The sequence below is a fragment of the Phacochoerus africanus genome, chromosome 6 (assembly GCF_016906955.1).
Source record: "Phacochoerus africanus isolate WHEZ1 chromosome 6, ROS_Pafr_v1, whole genome shotgun sequence".
Lineage (NCBI taxonomy): Eukaryota > Metazoa > Chordata > Mammalia > Artiodactyla > Suidae > Phacochoerus > Phacochoerus africanus.
In genome coordinates this window covers 97,740,446-97,755,854 of record NC_062549.1, presented here as the reverse complement: position 1 = coordinate 97,755,854, position 15,409 = coordinate 97,740,446, and the positions used below count along the sequence as shown (strand labels likewise).

Here is a 15,409-nt window from a genome sequence, read left to right as displayed (position 1 = left end):
AACTCCAGAATATAAGTTTTAAGACCAAAGGCATCAGCTGTTTGAGTAACCTTAGCAACTGTGGACTGCAGCCTGCACATGTACTCTCTTTTCCTTTTTAGCAGCAAACCCCAGTGGCTTAAGAGGACATCCACTTGGGAGTCCTGTCCCCAGTCTACTCAAGTCCAGTAAACAACACCTAGAAATAACACAACCTCTTTATTTTTTCTTGAGATACAAATGTTCAGTTTGGATGGTGAGAATGAGCCAGCTTTACCATTTGTTCCAATGAATTCCAATGGATGAAGAGGCTATGCAGGATCTAAACTCTTTTAGTCTATTAATATTCAATTTATCAAACTTCTGGAGTAGGACTGCCCCGATAAGGCCAGATGTGATAACCAACCACTGAAGATGAAGACTGCAAATATGGACAATTCACAGTCTAATCCACTGTCCCCACATGCTGTCTAAAATTCTGTACTTGGTAAGAGCAGGCAGTGATATCACAGGGCTGGCCCATTTCTGTTCCGCCATTCCTCTGATTCTGCGTCACTGTTTTTGAGGGAGAAGAGGTTCAGATCATCTGGGAGCTGGTGGGGACATCTCCCTTGGCAGCCTGCTGGGCTAACCAGTACTTGTATCTTTTGGTCTTGGGCCTCTCAAAGTTCACCACAGACATAGGTACCCTCACAGTGTCAAGTCCATTTACCTGTACACAAAACAACAGGAATCCTCGGATCAGTTAGGCAGATAAGAACTACCACTATCCAGTTCTAGCGGATTTCCACCCAGGGAGGAAAAAGGAGACAGTGTGTGAAACACTCACCGTCACCTCACACCAGTACTCGCCCCTCTGTGTGATGGGCTCTTCTGGTAACTTTAACGCATGTGGGGCAACCACAACACCAAGCTGGGGAAAAAAAAAAAATCACAGCCGAAAGGAGCTGTTTACATGGCTGCCACTCTAGGCAACCTCATATATATATATATGTACACACACACACACACACACACGATTCTAGATTTTCCTGTACAGGAATGAATAAAACTGGGGAGTCTGCCCTGGCTGATCCCATGGGAAGGCACAAACCTCCATGGATAGTGGCAAAGAAATTCAGTCCTACTTCTCAGAAAGGGAGGTGGATTCTCAAAGAGAAACAGGGTTTGAGATCAAAACCACACTCCATCCACAAAAGTAAGAATTCTCCAGTGAGTCACATTTCCACAGGTTTTCCCCAGCTAGAGAAAAGAAACGATACCACCATCTTCTCCTCTCAGTCTTCAAATTCTATGTGACCACCCTTGGTCCTTAGTATCTCCCTCCCACATGCCTACAAATCAATGATGAGAGCGTCCCTTAACTCCAGCTGGATGATCACACCTTTTCTAACAGAGGGATCGCTAACAGACCTCCTTCCCAGGGGTAGCTTCCGCCCTCTGGGGTTTAGTGGTGTTGGGAATACTCACATTTCTGAGGAAGTGGCGGGCAACTATTTCAGGGTTTAGCTCCCATTTGACATTGTTCTTCATCCCCACCTCCAAGTGACATCTTCTCAGAAATTTCACTGTCTGAGATGAAGCATATAGAGGATAGGTTAGAGTTGGAATCAAAAGAGAGGAAACACATTAGTAAGAGGCCAAGAGGCACAAAGTCTGAGAGTTCAGGAAAAGCACAATTTCTGCCTGATGCCAAGACAGGTGCAATGATGAATGGATACAACATTCTTATCGTCTCAAGGCTGATATAATGGAAAGATGTTACAGTGATACTCTGGAGGGGAATGCTGCCTACACCTGGCTGTTCCTAAGTAAGAAGAAACAGGTCATGCTCATCAATAAGGGCCACTGCTGGCAGATCTCAGGATGGAATGATTCTCATAGACTGTTTTACCCCATTATTCTGGCCCTTCTATCCTATTCCTCCACTACTAATGATCCCTCCCTGCTTACAGAATGAAGTATAAATTCACTAGAGGAGGATTCAAGATACTTTGTAAACCTCACCCCAACCCATTTTGAGTCATATATATCTTAATATAAGCCCTCTGCTTTTTAGCTAGATTTGTCTATGGTCTACTTTCTATCTTAAAATATGCTTCAATCAAGGGTAACAGCTCACACCAGTCAGAAAGGCTATCATCAGAAAGCACACAATGTTGGCAAGGATGTGGAGAAAAGGGAATCCTCGTACACTGCTGGTGGAGTGTAAATCTGTGCAGCCCTTGTGGGAAACAGTATGGAGGTTTCTCAAAAAATTAAAAATAGAACTACCATATTACTTAGCAATTCCACTCCTGGGTATATAACTAAAAAACCAAAAACACGAACTTGAAAAGATTCATGTACCCTGGGAGGACGGGATTAAGATGGCAGAATAGAAGAACTGGAGCTCAACTTCTCTCCTAAAAACAACAAAATTCACAACTAAAGACTGAGCGCTCTTCACCAAAATGGACCGGAAACCTTAAAAAAGAACCTTAAAAAAGATACCCTACTCCAGAAGAAAAAGAGGAGGCCACATCAAGAAGTAGGAGGGGCGATTTTCGCAATATAAACAATCCCACACCTCCTGGGTGGGAAGCTCCACAGACTGGAAACTAACTGGTTCACAGACTCACCTACAGGAGTGAGAGTTCTGAGCCCCAGATCAAACCCTCACGTGTGGGGATCCGGCACCGGGAGAGGGAGCCCTGGAGCATCTGGCATTGAAGGCCAGTGGGGCTTGTGCACAAGAGCTCACCAGATTAGGGGAAATGGAGACCCCATTCTTTCTTTTTTTTTTTTTTGTCTTTTGTTGTTGTTGTTGTTGTTGCTATTTCTTGGGCCGCTCCCGCGGCATATGGAGGTTCCCAGGCTAGGGGTTGAATCGGAGCTGTAGCCACCAGCCTACACCAGAGCCACAGCAACTCGGGATCCGAGCCGCGTCTGCGACCTACACCACAGCTCATGGCAACGCCGGATCGTTAACCCACTGAGCAAGGGCAAGGATCAAACCCGCAACCTCATGGTTCCTAGTCGGATTCGTTAACCACTGCGCCACGACAGGAACTCCGGAGAACCCCATTCTTAAAAGGCACACACAGACTTTTACGTGCACTGAGTCCCAGGGCAAAGCAAAGTCTCCAAGGGAATCTGGGTCGAACCTGACTGCAGTTCTTAGAGGACATCCTGGGAAAACAGGGGTGAACATGGCTTGTTGTGAGGGAAGGACATTGGAAGAAAAGCTCTCAGGAATATTCAGCAGCAGTGCCTTTCTCTGGAGGTGGCCACTTTGGGAAAATCTGGCCCCACCCATCAGCCAGCTGCTGAGAAGCCCCAGGGCAAACAACAATCCAGGTGGGATCACAGCCCCACCCCTCAGTAAACAGTAAAGACCCCTCAGGAACACAGCTGCCTCTAATCCCATCCAGAGACTAAGCCCCACACACCAGAGGGATTAGAATTGGCTCCACCTACCAGGGGGCAGGCATCAGCCCCTCCCATCAGGAAGCCTATACCAAGCCCCCCATACCGACTTCAGCCACATGGGGGCAGACATCAGAAGTAAGAGAGGCTACAACTATTATTTGTAAGGTCACCACACCAAAAACCTATAAAAATGAAAAGACAGAGGACTATAACCCAGATGAGGGAGAAAGGAAAAACCCCAGAAAAACAGCTAAGCCATGAGGAGATTTTCAGCCTCCAGGAAAAAGACTTTAGATTGTTGATGCTGAAGATGATGCAAGACATTGGAAATAAACTGGAGGCAAAGATGGATAACTTACAGGAAACACTGACCAAAGAGATACAAGATACAAAACTTAAATAAGAAGAGATGCAAAATACAATAACTGAAATAAAAAATTCACTAGAAGCAGCTAACAGTCGAATACAGGAGGCAGAAGAACGAATAAGCGAGGTGGAGGACAGATTAGCAGAAATTACGGATGCAGAACAGAAAAGAGAAAAAAGATTGAAAACAAATGAAGAGAGTCTCAGAGAACTCTGGGACAACGTGAAATGCACCAACATCTGTATTATAAGGAGAAGAGAGAGAGAAGGAGACAGAAAAAATATTCCAAGAGATAATAGCTGAAAACTTCCCTATCATGGGGAAGGAGTCACTCACTCAAATCCAGGAAGCACAACGAGTACCATATAAAATAAACCCAAGAAGGAACACCCCGAGACACATAATAATCAAACTGACCAAAATTAAAGACAAAGAGAAAATCTTGAAAGCAGCTAGGGAAAAGAAACAAATAAAATACAAGGGAACCCTGATAAGGCTATCGGCAGATTTTTCAAGAGAAACTCTGCAGGCCAGAGGGAGTGGCATGATATACTCAATGTGATGAAAGGAAAAAACCTCCAACCAAGATTACTCTATCCAGCAAGGCTCTCGTTCAGATTTGAAGAAGAAATCAAAACCTTCACAGATAAGCAAAAGCTGAGAGAATTCAGCAACACTAAACCAGCCTTACAACAAATACTAAGGATCTTCTATAGGCAGAAAAGAACAAGAGAAGAAGGAAAGGAAAAAGAGCAGCAAAAACAAATCCAAAGTAATTAATAAAATGGCAATAAGAACATACATATCAATAATTACCTTAAATGTGAATGGACTAAACGTCCCAGCGAAACGACATAGACTGCCTGAATGGATACAAAAACAAGACCCATATATATGCTGCCTTCAAGAGACCCACCTCACTTCTAGAGACACATACAAATTGAAAGTGAGAGGATGGAAGAAAATATTTCATGCAAATGGGGATCAAAAGAAAGCTGGAGTAGCAATACTCACATCAGACAAAATAGACTTTAAAATGAAGAATATTTTAAGGGACAAAGAAGGACATTACCTAATGATCAAAGGCTCAATCCAAGATGATATAACAATTTTAAATATCTACACACCCAACACAGGTTCACCACCATATATAAAGCAACTGCTAACAACTGTAAAAGGACAAATCGACGATAACACAATCATAGTGGGGGACTTTAACACCCCACTTACAGCAATGGACAGATCAATCAGACAGAAAATCAATAAGGAAACACAGGCCCTGAATGACACATTAAACCAGATGGACTTAATAGATATTTAGAGGACATTCTATCCAAAAGCAACAGAATACACATTCTTCTCAAGTGCACACGGAACACTCTCTAAGACTGATCACATCCTGGGCTACAAATCCAACCTTAGTAACTTTAAGAAAATTGAAATCATATCAAGCATCTTTTCCGACCACAACGCTATACGACTGGAAATCAACAAGAAAAAAACTGCAAAAAACACAAACACGTGGAGACTCAACAACATGCTACTAAACAACCAATGGATCACTGAAGAAATCAAAGAGGAAATTTAAAAATACCTAGAAGCAAATGACAACGAAGATATGACACTCCAAAACCTATGGGATGCAGCAAAAGCTGTTCTAAGAGGAAAGTTTATAGCAATACAAGCCCACCTCAAGAAACAAGAAAAAGCCCAAATAAACAAGCTAAGTTTACATCTAAAGCAGCTTGAGAGAGAGGAACAGACAAGACCTAAAGTTAGTAGAAGGAAAGAAATCATAAAGATCAGAGCAGAAATCAATGAAATAGAAACAAAGAAAACCATAGAAAAGATCAATGAAATGAAAATCTGGTTATTTGAAAAGATCAACGAAATGAAAAGCTGGTTCTTTGAAAAGATCAACAAATTGATAAACCCTTAGCCAGACTTATCAAGCAAAAAAGAGAGAGGACTGAAATCAATAAAATTAGAAATGAAAAAGGAGAAGTCACAACAGACATCACAGAAATACAAAGGATCATAAGAGACTACTATATGCAATTATATGCCAATAAAATGGAAAACCTAGAAGAAATGGACAAATTCTTAGAAAAGTACAATCTTCCAAGACTAAACCAAAATCAAATAGAAAAGATGAGTGGACCCATCACAAGAACTGAAATTCAAACTGTGATTAAAAAACTTCCAACAAACAAAAGTCCAGGACCAGATGGCTTCACAGGCAAATTCTATCAAACATTTAGAGAAGAGCTAACACCTATCCTTCTGAAACTGTTCCAAAAAATTGCAGAGGAAGGGATACTCCCAAACTCATTCTATGAGGCCACCATCATCCTGGTACCAAAACCAGACAAAGACACCACAAAAAAAGAAAACTATAGGCCAATTTCACTGATGAACATCGATGCAAAAATCCTCAACAAAATACTAACAAACCACATCCAACAATACATTAAAAGGATTGTACATCATGATCAAGTGGCATTTATCCCAGGGATGCAAGGGTTCTTCAATATCCTCAAATCCATTAGTGTGATACACCACATTAACAAACTGAAGAATCAAAACCATATGATTCTCTCAATAGACGTGGAAAAAGCCTTTGACAAAATCCAACACCCATTTCTGATAAAAACCCTTCAGAAAGTGGGCATAGAGGGAACCTACCTCAACATGATAAAGGCCATATATGACAAACCCACAGCGAACATCATTCTCAATGGTGAAAAGCTGAAAGAATTCCCGCTGAGATCAGGAACAAGACAAGGATGTCCGCTCTCACCACTACTCTTCAACATAGTTCTGGAAGTCCTAGCCACAGCAATCAGAGAAGTAAAAGAAATAAAAGGAGTCCAAATTGGAAAGGAAGAAGTAAAACTATCGCTATTTGCAGATGACATGATACTATACCTAGAGAATCCTAAAGACTCTACCAGAAAACTGTTAGAGCTCATCCACGAATTTGGCAAAGTCGCAGGATACAAAATCAACACACAGAAATCAACAGCGTTTCTATATACTAACAATGAGAGAGCAGAAAGAGAAATTATGGAAGCAATCCCATTTACCATTGCATCCAAAAGAATCAAATACCTAGGAGTAAACCTACCTAAAGAAACAAAAGACCTATACTCTGAAAACTATAAGCCACTGATGAAAGAAATCAAAGATGACACAAATAGATGGAAAGATATACCATGCTCGTGGACCGGAAGAGTTAATATTATCAAAATAACTATACTACCCAAGGCACTCTACAGATTCAATGCAATCCCTATCAAATTACCAGGACATTTTTCACAGAACTTGAACAAAATATTTTAAAGTTTGTTTGGAAGCACAAAAGACCCAGAATAGCTAAAGATATCCTGAAAAAGAAAAATGGAGCTGGAGGAATCAGGCTCCCAGACTTCAGACTATACTACAAAGCAACAGTCGTCAAAACTGCATGGTAATGGCACAAAGACAGAAATATAGATCAGTGGAACAGGATAGAAAGCCCAGAATTCAACCTACGTACCTACAGCCAACTCATCTATGACAAAGGAAGCAAGGATATACAATGGAGGAAGGACAGCTTGTTCAATAAGTGGTGCTAGGAAAACTGGACAGCCACATAGAAAAGAATTAAATTAGAACACTCCCTAACACCATACACAAAAATAAACTCCAAATGGATTAAAGACCTAGATATAAGAGCAGACACTATCAAACTCCTAGAGGAAAATATAGGCCAAACACTCTCTGACATAAATGACAGCAACATCTTCTCAGATCCACCTCTTAGAGTAATGACAGTAAAAACAAAAATAAACAAATGGGATCTAATCGAACTTCAAAGTTTCTACACAGCAAAGGAAACCCTAAACAACACAAAAAGACAACCCACAGAATGGGAGAAGATCTTTGTAAATGAATCGACAGACAAGGGATTAATCTCCAAAATTTATAAACAACTTCTGCAGCTCCATACCAAAAAAACAAACAAGCCCATCAAAAAATGGGCAGAAGAGCTAAACAGACAATTCTCCAAAGAAGACATACAGATGGCCAAAAAACACATGCAAAGATGTTCAACATCACTCATTATTAGAGAAATGCAAATCAAAACCACTATGAGGTACCACCTTACACCAGCCAGAATGGCCAGCATCAAAAAGTCTACAAACAATAAGTGCTGGAGAGGGTGTGGAGAAACAGGAACCCTATTACTCTCTTGGTGGAATTGTAAACTGGTGCAACCACTGTGGAAAACAGTATGGAGATGCCTCAGAAAACTAAACATAGAACTACTATTTGATCCAGCAATCCCACTCCTGGACATCTATCCAGAGAAAACCATGACTCGCAAAGACACACGTACTCCAATGTTCACTGCAGCACTATTTGCAATAGCCAAGACATGGAAACAACCTCAATGTCCATCGACAGAGGAGTAGATCCAGAAGATGTGATACACATACACAATGGAATATTACTCAGCCTTGAAAAAGAACGAAATACCAGCATTTTTAGCAACATGGATGGACCTAGAAACTATCATGCTAAGCAAAGTCAGCCATACAATGAGACACCAACATCAAATGCTATCACTTACATGTGGAATCTGAAAAAAGGACAGACTGAACTTTGCAGAACAGATGCTGACTCACAGACATTGAAAAACTTATGGTCTCTGGAGGAGACAGTTTGGGGGGTGGGGGAATGTGCCTGGGCTGTGGGATGGAAATCCTGTGAAATCAGATTGTTATGATCATTATACAACTACAGATGTGATAAACTCATTTGAGTAATAAAAAAAAAATGGAAAAAAAAAGATTCATGTACCCCAATGTTCACAGACGCATTATTTACAATTGCCAAGATATGGAAACAACCTAAATGTCCATCAACAGATGAATGAATAAAGAAGACGTGGTATTTTTGGGGTTCCTGCTGGTTAAAAATCCAACTGCAGCAGTTTAGATTGATGAGGAGGTGTGGGTTTGATCCCCAGCCTGATGCAGTGTGTTAAAGGATCCAGTGTTGCTGCAGCAGTGACAAAGGCTGAAGCTGTGGAATGGATTCAATCCCTGGCCAAGGAACTTCCATATGCCACACATGTGGCCATTAAAAAGAAAAAAGGGGAGTTCCCGTCGTGGCGTAGTGGTTAACGAATCCGACTAGGAACCATGAGGTTGCGGGTTTGGTCCCTGCCCTTGCTCAGTGGGTTAACGATCCGGCGTTGCCGTGAGCTGTGGTGTAGGTTGCAGACGCGGCTCGGATCCCGAGTTGCTGTGGCTCTGGTGTAGGCCGGTGGCTACAGCTCCGATTCAACCCCTAGCCTGGGAACCTCCATATGCCGCGGGAGCGGCCCAAGAAATAGCAACAACAACAACAACAACAACAAAAAGACAAAAAGACAAAAAAAGAAAAAGAAAAAAGGGACTTCCCATCATGGCTCAGTGGAAACAAATCTGACTAGTATCTATGAGGACGCAGGTTCGATCCCTGGCCTTACTCAGTGGGTTAAGGATCTGGCGTTGCCATGAGCTGTGGTACAGGTCACAGAAGCAGCTCAGATCTGGCATTGCTGTGGCTGTGGTATAGGATGGCAGCTACAGCTCCAATTCGACCCCTAGCCTGGGAACCTCTACACAACCGTGGGTACGGCCTTAAAAATACAAAAAAGAAAAAAAGATGATGTAGTACTTTTCATACAATGAGATACTACTTCAGCCAAAAAAGAATGAAATTTTTTGACTTGCAACACAGAAACATAGATGGACTTGGAGTGCATTATGCTAAAGTGAAATCAGTCAGAGAAAGACAATTGCTATATGATATTGCTTATATGCGAAATCTAAAAAATACACCAAACTAGTGAATGAACAAAAAAGTAAGAGATATAGAGAACAAACTAGTGGTTACTGGGTCAATACAGGGGTAGAGGAGTGGGAGGTACAAACTACTAGGTATAAGGTAGACTACAAGGATGTATCTTACAACATGAGGAAAACAGTTTTGTAATAACTGTAAATGGAGTGTAATCTTTAAAAACTGTATAAAAAAGTTAAAAATCCCAACATCATACCACAGGTGCAACCCTGAAAAAACAAACAAAATCTGCACCCCCTCCCAGCCCTCCGCCCCAGAGATCCATCGTGGTGCAGCAGAAGCAAATCCGACTAGTATCCATGAGGATGGGGGTTCGATCCCTGGTCTCACTCAGTGGGCTGGGGATCCGACGTTGCCGTGAGCTGTGGTGTAGGTCGCAGACACGGCTCGGATCCCTGGTTGCTGTGGCTGTGGTGTAGGCTGGCAGCTGTAGCTCCCATTCGACCCCTTCAACCCCTAGCCTAGGAACTTCCATACGCCAAGAGTGCGGCCCTAAAAAGCAAAAAACAAAAACAAAAAAATTAAAACAAAACAAGAATCCACCCCCAAACCTCAACATGCTTTAACCATCTACTTATAATTTTCATCCCTTAAGGATACCTTTCCCATTGGACAGCTCCATGTCATTCAATGAATTTAAAACACATGCTCACACCATGCACAAAAATAAATTCAAAATGGCATAAAAACTTAAACATAAGACACAACACCATAAAACTCCTAGAAGAGAACACAGGAAAAACATTCTCTGACTTAAGCCATAAAAATGTTTTATTAGGTCAGTTTCCCAAGGCAATAGAAATAAAAACAGGAATTCCCTTCATGGCTCAGTGGAAAACGAATCTGACTGGTATCCATGAGGACACAGGTTCAATCCCTGGCCTCGCTGAGTGGGTTAAGGATCTGGCATTGCCATTACCTGTGGTACAGGTCACTGATGTGACTCGGATTCGGTGTTGCTCTGACTGTAGCGTAGTCTGGCAGCTATTACCCTGATTCAACCCCTGGCCTGAGAACTTCCATATGCTGCAAGTGCAACCCTAAAAAAAAATTTTTTTTTTAAATAAATAAATAAAAACGAATGAGACCTAATTAAATTTACAAGTTTTTGCACAGCAAAGGAAATCATAAACAAAACGAAAAGACAGGAGTTCCCATTGTGGCTCAGTGCTTAATGAATCTGACTAGGAACCATGAGGTTGCGGGTTCGATCCCTGGCCTTGCTCAGTGGGTTAAGGATCTGGCTTTGCTGTGAGCTGTGGTGTAGGTTGCAGACTCGGCTTGGATCCCGAGTTGCTGTGGCTCTGGCGTAGGCCAGGGGCTACAGCTCCGATTCGACCCCTAGCCTGGGAACTTCCATGTGCCACGGGAGAGGCCCAAGAAATGGCAAAAAGACAAAAAAAAAAAAGACAACCTACAGAGTAGGAAAAAGTATTTGTAAACAATACAATTAACAAGGGCTTAATCTCCAAAATACACAAACAGCTCAAACAACTCAACTGAAAAATGGGCAGACCTAAATAGACATTTCTCTAAAGAAGACATACAAATGCCCAACAGGCACATGAAAAGATGCTCAACATCACTAATTATTAGAGAAATGCAAATCAAAACTATAATGAGTTACCACCTCACACCTGCAGAATGGCCATCATTAAAAAGTCTACAAAAAACAAACGCTAGAGAGGGTGTGGAGAAAAAAGAACCCTCCTTCACTGTTGGTAGGAATGTATGTTAATACAGCCACTATGGAAGGAGGTTCCTCAGAAACTAAAAATAGAATTATCACATGATCCAACAATCCCACTCCTGGGCATATATCTGGTCAAAACTGTAATTCAAAAAGACTGATGCACCCCTATGTTCACAGTAGCACTAATCACAATAACCAAAACATGGAAACAAACTAAGTGTCCATTGACAGATGAATGGATTAAGATGTGGTACATATATACAACCGAATACTACGCAGCCATAAAAAAGAACAAAATAGTGCCATTTGTAGCAACATGGATGCAACTAGAGATTATCACGTTAAATGAATTAAGTCAGAGAGAGAAAGACAAATTCCATATACTATCACTAATATGTGGAATCTAAAATATGGCACAATGAATTTATTTACAAACCAGAAACATACAGCCACTATGGAAAACAGTATGGAGGTACCTCAGAAAACTAAATACAGAACTACCATATAACCCAACAATTCTACTCTTGGGCATGTATTTGGACAAAACTTTCCTTGAAAAAGATACATGTACCCATATGTTCACTGCAGCACTATTCACAATAGCCAAAACATGGAAACAGCCTAAATGTCCATCAAAAGATGAATGGAATAAGATGATGTGGTAATATATACACAATGGAATACTACTCAGCCATAAAAAAGAACAAAATAATGCCATTTTCACCAACATGGATGAACTAGAGACTCTCATACTAAGTGAAATACGTCAGAAAGAGTAATAAGACAAATACCATATGATATCACTTACTTATATCTAGAATCTAACATACAGCATAAATGAACCTTCCCAAAGAAAAGAAACTTACTGACTTGGAGAACAGATGTGTGGTTGTCAAGGGGGAGTGGGATGGACTGGGAATCTGGGGTTAACAGATGCAAACTATTGCCTTTGGAATGGAGATCCTGCTGTATAGCACTGGGAACTGTATCTAGTCACTTATGATGGAGGATAATGTGAGAAAAAGAATGTATATATCTATGTGTGACTGGATCCTTTGCTGTACAGTAGGAAATTGACAGAACACTGTAAACCAGCTATAATAGAAAAAATAAAAGCCATTAAAAAAATAAATAAAATTGATCTTGGCAAAAAACAAAAAAAAACCACACCAAACCAAGGAACAGACCCAGGGTCATAGAGAATAGACTTGTGGTTGCCAAGGGGTGGGGGGGAGTGGGATGGACTGGGACTTTGGGATTATTAGATGCAAACTATCACATTTAGAATGGATAAACAACAAGGGCCTACTGTACAGCACAGGGAACTATATCTGATCTCCTGGGATCAACCATGATGGAAAGAATTAAAAAAGAACAAATATGAGTTCTCTTTGGCACAGTGAGTTAATGATCCAGCGTTGTCCCTGCTGTGGCACAGATTCAATCCCTGGGCCAAGAATTTTCAGGAGTTCCCGTCGTGGCGAGGTGGTTAACAAATCCGACTAGGAACCATGAGGTTGCGGGTTCGGTCCCTGCCCTTGCTCAGTGGGTTAATGATCCGGCGTTGCCGTGAGCTGTGGTGTAGGTCGCAGACGCGGCTCAGATCCCGAGTTGCTGTGGCTCTGGCGTAGGCCGGCGGCTACAGCTCTGATTCAACCCCTAGCCTGGGAACCTCCATATGCCGCGGGAGTGGCCCAAGAAATAGCAACAAAAACAACAACAACAACAACAACAAAAAAGACAAAAGACAAAAAAAAAAAAGAATTCTCACATGCCTCAAGGGTGCCCCCTCCCCCGGCAAAGAAGGTATGTATGTATGTATGTATATATATATGTGTGTTATATATAAAACTGAGTCACTTTGCTGCACAGCAGAAATCGGCACATCATAAATCAACTATACTTTAATAAAAAAAATTCAAGAAAAACAAAAACAAAAACCTAACAAAGAATACCTTTTCCCACCCTCCTTGCCCATCCAAAGTCTACTAATCCTAGAAGGCGTAATTTAGTCCCATCTGAAAAAACCCCCTCCCCAATCACCCTACCCCCATTTTGGTCCATCTCAATCACAATTTATTTACTGCCTTGAGTTTACATATTACTTTCTCATGTGTCTATGTTCTCTCCAACTTTTCTGTAAACATCTCTGAAGGCAGAGTCCTCATCTCATACTCTTCAATGGGTGCCCTGGTGCTCAGATTGGGGCCTCCCTCATTAAGGTAGAACAAGTCAGAATCTCCCCGGAATTCTCAATACCAGTTTCAGGAGCCACAACACTTCCCCTTGCCTCTACCCTGTACCTGAAATCAGCAGACTTCAAAGAAATCAAGAGGAAGTGGCTGGTGACTTCTGTAGGTGACCAATACATAAAGGTTTTCTATGCTTCTACTCACCGCCTCACCTGCCTTGGTCTGGAGTTTCTCTAATTTTCCCTCTTGTCTCAGCTAGAAATAAGAAAGTTAAAGATGAATAAAAAAGAAAAGTAAGTCCAAGGTAACTAACAGTAAGGTAACTTACTATTCTGAGCATAGGCTAGGCTTCTGAATTCCTGTTCTTCTAGTCCCTACTTCATTTTCAAATTAAATATCAAAGGTAAAGAAGCTGCTAGAGTAAATCTAGGTTTTAATTCTTCCAAGGCCCTCTGCCCTCTTTTGAGCTCACCAATTTCTCCTCTTCAAACAGCTTCTTGTTTTCAGGAGATGCATATACAGCCAGTCCTTGAGGAAGTAGCCGATTACGGCCCACAGATTTTTTCACTGAGACGAGGTCACCTCGGACTCCAAGTTCTGCCAACAGAGAATAGAGAAAATGGATCAGAATTATCTAGCAGTCCCTAAAGAGGAGAGAACTCAAGAAAAAAAGGCCTTCTCTCAGTGCTTATTCTTTTTAGAAAAAAATATCAGTATCCACTAGGAGCAACACGTAAGAGACTTCTCATTCATTTCTTTAGGGCCTGATTAATGTTCCCTGTGCAACGTGACATGCTGTCCTATCACAGGATTTCACTATTTATGGCACGTACTGTCAGGCTTCTCTCCCCATACACACCGTTAATGACGCTGCTGCATTTATCTTCTAATCTTCTAGGTAGGAGGCCAATGTCACAATCACAGTACTTTTTTATGGCTCCCTTTCCTCAAATATAGAGCTAATCAATCATTCCAGCAAAGTAGTCAAAGGGGCAAAAAAAAAAAAAAAAAAAAAAAAAGCTGATACCAAACAGGACCAGCCTGAGATAGGAAGTATCTCTGTCCCGGCCTTACCTTCCACCGACTGCGTGAGGACGAGCTCCAGATTGTCTTTGGGCCGATGTTTCGTGTCCTCCACTAGCTTGTAGACGCGGTGTCGCCGATGTAGACGCGGCTTCCGGCCCTCTCCGGCTAGCGGCACCTTCCACCAACGCTCCACAATGACCGTACTCTGGCGGCCGGGGGAACAAGGATAAGCGAGTCTCCCTGCAAAGGCCTCCTCCTCTAGCCGGCAGCACCTGAAAAAGAGCCCACCACCCCAGGCCGGGGCCTCACCAGGTCTCAACCGCGCCCCCCCAAACAGTACTCAGACCCAGAACTCAGACCCGGCCCTCACCCGACTGAGAGAGAGGCTGAAGGCGCGCTCCAAGCGGGGGGTGACCCCTTCAAGTCGCGGCCGGAGGAGCTCCCGAACTCCTCCTCGCAGCAGCCGCTCAATGCCTGCCCGCAGCACACCTCCGCCCGCGGCCGTGCAGGCGGCCGCCGCCATGGTCGCGGACGCCGAGGGAGAACTGGAAGGGCCCCGGCGCCGGCGGCAGAAAAGGTCCCCACCGGGTGCCCGCGGCGCGCCTGAGACGGAGCTCAGCCTGGGGAAGCCCGGGCAGCAGACGCCGCCGCCGCCGCCGCCGCCTTGGGATCTGGGATGAGTGCTCTATGATTCAGCATTTCCCCCACTCTCTTCTTTTTATTTCTTTTTGGTTGGAGGAGGGACACCCATAGCCATCGATGACTGTTGGGTTTCACTAACACCCTCTTCCCCTCTTGGCTTCACTTTTTTTTTTTTTTTTTTTTTTTTTTTTTTTTTTTAGTTTA

General features: G+C 42.5%; 1 protein-coding gene across 2 annotated transcripts; it reads right to left on the bottom strand.

Moving 5' to 3' along the window:
* Positions 1-179: 179 nt before the first annotated feature.
* MRPL9 (mitochondrial ribosomal protein L9) lies at positions 180-15,127 on the bottom strand. 2 transcript variants are annotated; one of them, XM_047784647.1, is made up of 7 exons: positions 14,934-15,126; positions 14,612-14,768; positions 14,010-14,134; positions 13,742-13,792; positions 1,450-1,551; positions 809-892; positions 180-691 (listed from the first exon to the last, which is right to left on the bottom strand). In XM_047784647.1, the coding sequence occupies exons 1-7, from the start codon at positions 15,084-15,086 to the stop codon at positions 557-559; spliced, it is 807 nt and encodes a 268-aa protein (XP_047640603.1). In that variant the 5' UTR covers positions 15,087-15,126; the 3' UTR covers positions 180-556. The 2 variants fall into 2 exon arrangements, with proteins under 2 accessions (XP_047640603.1, XP_047640604.1); XM_047784648.1 differs by lacking the exon at positions 13,742-13,792 and having other exon boundaries at positions 14,934-15,127.
* Positions 15,128-15,409: the final 282 nt, after the last annotated feature.